The 6835-nt window shown below is 48.2% G+C and overlaps 1 protein-coding gene across 1 annotated transcript; it reads left to right on the top strand.

Annotated features, from left to right (window-relative positions):
* The first annotated feature begins 5778 nt into the window (after window positions 1-5778).
* On the top strand, window positions 5779-6429 carry LOC108314666 (heat shock factor-binding protein 1-like). Its single transcript, XM_037743920.1, has one exon. It carries the CDS (start codon window positions 5804-5806, stop codon window positions 6032-6034), a length of 231 nt encoding a protein of 76 aa, XP_037599848.1. The 5' UTR covers window positions 5779-5803; the 3' UTR covers window positions 6035-6429.
* The last annotated feature ends 406 nt before the right edge of the window (window positions 6430-6835 follow it).

Below are 6835 nucleotides of genomic sequence, written 5' to 3'. Positions count from 1 at the left end.
CACTGCCTAGGAACAATTTCTGTTTAGCTCTGCTCTTATTTAATGGGCACTTATGAAGCAGCTACTATGTGCTAGGTAGGGTGCCAAGAACAGGAGACCCAAAGAATGAATGTGATGGCTCATCCTTTGAGACACTCTTGCCCGGGAATATTAGAATCCAGAACCCAGCCTGCACTGCAGTCTCAGCCTGGAGACTTCATGGAGCCTGCCCCTCGGATATTAGGAGGAAAAAAAAAATCTTTTAGTGTATGTGTATGTTATTACTTGTTATATTACAGTGTGGTTCTATTCTTTATTCCGTGGAATTATATTTCCCATTGAAAGACCATTTTTCTGGCTGGGCGGGGTGGTTCACGCCTGTAATCCCAGCACTTTGGGAGGCTGAGGCAGGCAGATCACCTGAGGTGAGGAGTTGGAGACCAGCCTGGCCAACATGATGAAACCCCGTCTCTACTAAACATACAAAAAATGTAGCTGGGTATGGTGGCGCATGCCTGTAGTCCCAGCTACTCAGGAGGCTGAGGCAGGAGAATCACTTGAACCCGGGAGGCTGAGGTTGCAGTGAGCGGAGATGGCACCACTGCACTCCAGCCTGGGCAACACAGCAGGACTCCAGGAAAGGAAAGGAAGGCCATTTTTCTGTGTACACCAGATTTCTGCTTATGTAATCGAAACACAGTTTTCTTAGGTTTCAAAGAGCTTCGTTTCCATTTTAGTCCACTGGAATCTAGCCCATTCTAACAGCTGCGTATATTTTGTTGTATATATTTGCCTTAATTTATGTCAATTACCTAAATTGCTTTGGGTGACCAATTTGACCACCTAAATTGATTATTACCTAATGAGCATATCGAGTGAGCTCAGATCAGCACTCCTGGTCTGGGTAGTGTGTAAATAGGTGTGCACATACGGAAAAATCACCCCATCACTTTTTTTGTCATATAAAATGCCAAAAATGACCACAATGAGGACACCTGGCAATAAATGGTATCTCATGCAATACCATTTATTGCAGCAAAAACATGCAGAGCATGGTCCCAGGTTCTCTGATCACTCCTTCCAGCACCTCACGATCCCGGTAAATTTCCTCCGGTCTCGCAGCGGCTTGCCTGCCCTCCTGCCTCCTCACCCTTTCCCCGTTGATTCCACTTGGCCACTCTGCCTTTCTGTCTTCAGGGCTTCCCAGTGGCACCTGCACAGGTCTCCTCCTGGCATCTCAAAGTCATAGTCAGCAACCTCGTCTCTTACACATTCCCACAGGAACCCGTTTCCATGGCTGGCAGCCTGCCACAGCAGGTTTGGGAGTTAGGCCCCAGTTCAAATCCAAGCTCCCTGAGTCACCAAATGCGTGACTTGAGCAAATGACTTAACCTTCCAAAGCCTCGGTACCTCCATCTGTGTAATGGCATTGATGGTAGTATTAGGTTGAATTCTGTGACATCACCTATGTTCCACTTCTTGACCTACAGAAGGGCAGTTTACTATGGCTTAACCCAATCATTCCTGCCTCTTAGGATTGGTGGGCATTGAATGGGACAGTATATGTGTGTGTGAGAGAGAGACCTCTTTCCTCCACCTTGCTCATTTGAGCAAGAGGAAGAGGTCAAATCGTCACCAGTGAGAGAAGTCTAGAAAATGGACACAGTGATTTCTTACTCTAGGAGTGACAATTGCAGACCAGTAATAATCTGCCTCTATGAAGGACAGGAAGGGTTCCTCCGATCTGGTCAGCTCCCTGGCTCCCACCACCAGGTCACAGTTGCGTGCTAAACACTGGCTCTCACCTCCTCACTTGTTTTCCTGGCTTTTAGAGACCTCTCCTCTTCATGGAGCCCCTTTTTCTTTCTCTGCAACCTCCTTAATTCCTACCTTCCTGATCTCCAGAAACCTCCCTGTTCACCCTCCTTCCCATCTGTCTTGCTTGGCCTGAGCTGCCAATCTGTCTGTCTAGTTCTTTCGATGGAGCAGGTGCAGAAGTGATGAAGGAAGGGCTCCTGCCACACCCACCTCAGGACCAAATCCCTGGGAGGCCTTCTGACTCAGACAGCGCCTGCTATGGACCAGACGATGTCCCCCAAATACATGTGTTGAGCCCTAACCCCCAATGTGATTGTATCTGGAGATGGGACCTTCGGAAGGTAATGAAGTTTCCATGAGGGACTAGGGACACCAGGGAGCTTGCTGTCACTCACTCTTTGCCAGTATGAAGAAACAGCGAGAACGCAGCTGCCTGTAAGCCAGGAAGGGAGCCCTCACGGACCATGCTGGCATTCTGATCTCACACTCCCAGCCTCCAGAACAGTGAGAAAATATGTCTGCTGCTTAAGCCACACAAGCCATGAGGTCGTGCAGTGGCAGCCAGGCTGAGGAAGACAACGCCCGCAGGGAGCAGTGAACCCAGCATGACTCTTCCGCTGCGTGTTGCTAATGGAATGCCGGCACCCCTTCTTCATGTCTGACAGCCTCACAAAAGGCCCTCCTCTGTGGCCCTGGCTGTTTTTCCTGATCCTGGGGAAAGGGTGCTCTTTCTCAAGATGGAAACAAGAATGGTGGAAATCCATCCACTGTCACATATAAACTCCTTAGAATGGTGCCTGACACAAAGTAAAAGCTCAGTAAATTATAGTGAAAGATGTTACAGTCTTCTTGGCCCGGCTTCTATAGCGACCAAGTCCATGAAGAGCCAAAGTGTATGAGACACATGTGCAGATTTACCCCTTGGCCAGAGCAGAGACATAAAATGGGTTCGGGTGAGAGAGGAGGTGAGAGCCTTTCCAGCTGCGGGCCCCACCCTCCCTTGACGCTTTCCAAGCCAAGCTTAGCACAGGAGTTCAAGGGTGCTTGCAACAGGTTTGCTGAGAGCACAGGTGTCAGCTCACTCCTGAGAACGCCAGATTCACCTGCAGATGGGGCTCTGACTCCTGTCCTGGAAATCAGAAAGGCCCTTGGGTGGTAGCGTCAAGTGCCATCTGCTCTGGGAGTGGTGGCACCCCCAGCATGTGCTGGGCAAGGGGCACACATGTGTTTCCCACAGGCCAGAGCTGGGCCACGCATCAGAGAGCCAGCAGGGGGTCCTGCCCTCCCAGGGCCTCCTGGAAAGGCAGGGGAACCTCAGGAGAGAGAGGCTGAAGGCGTGTCCTCAGGCACTGGGGGATGAATCACAAGTAGCGACTGGAAGAAGATGCCTCAGTTGGAGTGAAGGCAGGAGACAGGCTCCCAGTGGGGAAAGTCGGGGGAGCCCCGAGACTGCCCTGAGTGAAGCCGCTTTAACCATCCTCCTTCCTGTTACTATGGCTTAGCCCAATGGTTCCTGCCTCTTAGGGTTGTGGACATTGAATTGTTGATGACAACATTACATACTGTGTAGGCCTGGGGGGTACAGAACCGCCAGCCATGTGCAAACTCTCCCAGCGCCTCATCTCGCTGGTGTCTGCAGGGCACGGGGGACGCAGGGCCCTCGATAGGATCCGAAATCTCCGAATCTTCATTAAATCTCCATCGGGGCCTAGACAGGCTCATCCATTCCTTTTGCTGGTCTCCTCTTCACCTCCAAAAATAACTATAAATCTCATTTCCTAGGGTGGCTGTCACAAATTATCACAAGCCTAATGGCTTACCACAGCACAGGTTTACAGTCTTACAGTTCTGCAGGTCAGAAGTGCAACACGGTGTCGCTGGACAAAATGAAGGCGTCACAGAGCAGACTCCTCCTGGAGGCTGCAACGGAGAATCTGCTCCCTGTCTTTTCAGCTTCTCCCCAGCTGCCCGCCCTGGCTCTCGGCCTCTTCTTCCATATTGAAAGCCCACAATACCGGGTGAGTCCTTCTCATGTTACATCACTCTTTCCTTCTCTCCTGCCCCCATCTTACACTTATTTATGTTTTTTAAGAGACACGGTCTTGCTCTGTCTCCCAGGCTGGAGTGGGCTCAAGCAATCCTCCCACCACAGCCTCCTGAGTAGCTGGGACTGCAGGCACACCACCCTTTTCCACATGTAAGGACCATGTAATCATTATATTGAGTCCACCTGGATGATCTCCCTATGGTAAGGTCAGCTGATTAGTAACCTTCATTCCATCTACTACCTGATTTCCCTTTGCCATGTAGCTTCACACAGTCCCAGCTTCGGTGGGCTGTGGTTTGCACCTCTCTGCGGGCCATTATTCTGCCAGCCACATCATCCTTAAGATCCACCTTCAATCTTACCCTCTTTCATACTCCGGCCTTCACTGACCCACATTTTAAAAACACTGGACTCCAGTTATGCTGAAACCTTTATAGCGTCATTTGGTACTTGCTCTATATTCTGAGTTATTTCACTGAATTTTTCTTGAGGTAAGGGGGAAATCGTATGCTGCTGCAGTGCCCTCCCTATCCCAGCACTCAGTTAGAAATGCCTTAAATAGACACAGTATGAGTTTATTGGAAGAGAAAATCTCAGGGAAAGAAAGCTGGAAGAACATTGCTCATCTGTGTGCTCTAAGAGGTGCGTTAATTCCTATCCCTTTCTGAGTTGGGGCCCCAATAACACCCCAGGCTCAGTGATTGCGCAGCAGGAGGGACCACAGGACTTGCCATACAATTGCGCTCATTTTCTGCAGCAAAAAAGATGCAGAGCAAAATCAGCACAGGGAAAAATGCATGGTTGAGGTCTGGAGGAAGCCAGGCCCGAGATCCCAGAGTCCTCTCCAGTGGAATCCCAGAGGAAGCACAGAATCCCTCCATCAATGAATTGCAACAATACGTTTGAGATGCTGTCAACCAGGGAAGCTCACTAGAGATTCAGAGCCCGGGTTTTTATGGTGGGCACTGGCCATGTAGGCACCTTCTGCCTGGCATGTTCTGAAAAATTCCAGACTCCCAGAAGAGGAAAGCACGTGTTCAGCATAAACCACACTGTTTGCACACATTATTTAGATACAGTGAGCCACTTTTACCAGCTAGAGTAGAAGGAACCCTCCTGAAATCCAAGTCCCGGGACAGCAGCCAAGGGCCAACCCCGGAGCAGGCCTTCTGGGAGGCAGCAGTCCCGGCCTGCCGTGCGACGCTCCTGCACTTGCTCCTGATTCCAAGGAGGCTCCGATGTGCCACACCTGCTACTGGTTCCAAAGGTGCCTGTGGCTAATTTACCTGCCGTTAGTAATCTGCATGTAGCTGCCTGTAACTAGGGTAGGCTGCACCTTCTCGTGCTTCATCGATTGGGAGGCTCAAGCTTCAGAGAGGTCCAAATCACAGCAGCGTTTCAGAGGAAGGTTGGAATGGAGGCAGGAAGACCCTCACGTCTGCCGCGGCCCCTCAGTGGGATCGCTCTACCGGATGTGGGTGGTCTGTAAACCAGTGTGCACATCTGGACACAGCATCCTGCAGTTCCCTTCGGTGTGTATGACAAAAACACAATGAGGGCACCTGGCAAAGATGCTGGCTCCAGCAAAGACTTAAGTATACCTTCTCTAGGTCGAGAGCTAAGACGCAGTCATATGCATAGGCAGCCCTGGGGCTACAAATGCTGGAAGGTGTATGACTCACGTGGGAAAACCAAAGAATATTTGAAAGTTGGCAGTTTACCCTGGGAGATAAGTAAAAGATTCATTTATGAGTTTACTCAACATAGTTTATGATACAGTTTATCAGGCAGTTTAATACACAGGGTGTGTGTGTGCATGTGTGTGTGTGTGTATATATATATATATATATATATATATATATATATATGGGCACAAGTGGTAAATGTTTCCATGTAAGAAGCTATCTTACAATAAAATTGAGATCTCTAGAAATCACCACCAAGCTGGGCGTCGGGGAGATGGCCGAGACTGACCCCAAGACTGTGCAGGATCTCACCTCGGTGGTGCAGACACTGCTGCAGCAGATGCAAGATAAATTTCAGACCATGTCTGACCAGATCATTGGGATAATCGATGACATGAGTAGTGGCATTGATGATCTGGAGAAGAACATCGCAGACCTCATGACACAGGCTGGGGTGGAAGAACTGGAAGGTGAAAACAAGGTACCTGCCACACAAAAGAGCTGAAGGTTGCTAATAATTTATACCGGAATCTGGAACACCACTTTTCCAAGCCAAGAGAAAACTGAATGGCTTTCTGCAGCTAACTACGATGTGTAGACAGGTTTATATTATAACGTGTGCATTCTTACCACATTCTGTATACTTAGTTTATAGAGCGATTTGCCCCCCAGTTTCTTGAACATGGTATCTTCACATCTTGGACCTTGGTCAGTTGTGCTGTTCATTATTAAACACTAAAACTTTGGCGGTTCCTGCATAAAATTGTCAGATTTTTCAGTGTATTTTTGTGAAGTCATATTTTTTTTCTTGCCATTCCTTTTGTAGTAGTTGCTGTTTGGATAAAAGTTGCTGTGTCATTTTTTATTGGACAAGTAGTAAACCCTTCTAGTCTTGGTGAAGTCAGATGTTTGTAGACTTTAGGGTTCTTTCATTCTCAGCACAAAGTGACTGTTGAGCTGACACCAAATAGTGTGTTGGCAATACTTTTCAAATGGCTAAAAACACCTAAAGATTGCTTATTCAGGAATATCTGTCACTGCTCTGTTGCTAAAACTCAGAATAGAACTTAGACTTATATCTAAGTCCCTGAGATCACATGCTGAAGTCAATGAAAAGTAGCCACTGCCACTTTCTTGTTAGAACTTTTACAGTACAGAAAATAACAGAATAGCCTTCTGTAATGAGGCATTTGTTAGAGTTTTGCATGAGATTCTAATACTTCAGTAGGACCCTACAACGGTTCATCTACAATGGTTACCATAAAAAAATCTGGCAGGATTTTAAAACTCAGTCATTCCATCTTTC

This window comes from Cebus imitator, unplaced genomic scaffold (assembly GCF_001604975.1).
Source record: "Cebus imitator isolate Cc_AM_T3 unplaced genomic scaffold, Cebus_imitator-1.0 Scaffold159, whole genome shotgun sequence".
NCBI lineage: Eukaryota > Metazoa > Chordata > Mammalia > Primates > Cebidae > Cebus > Cebus imitator.
Note: the sequence above shows the minus strand (reverse complement) of the source record. Positions and strands in the feature narration are given on the sequence as shown.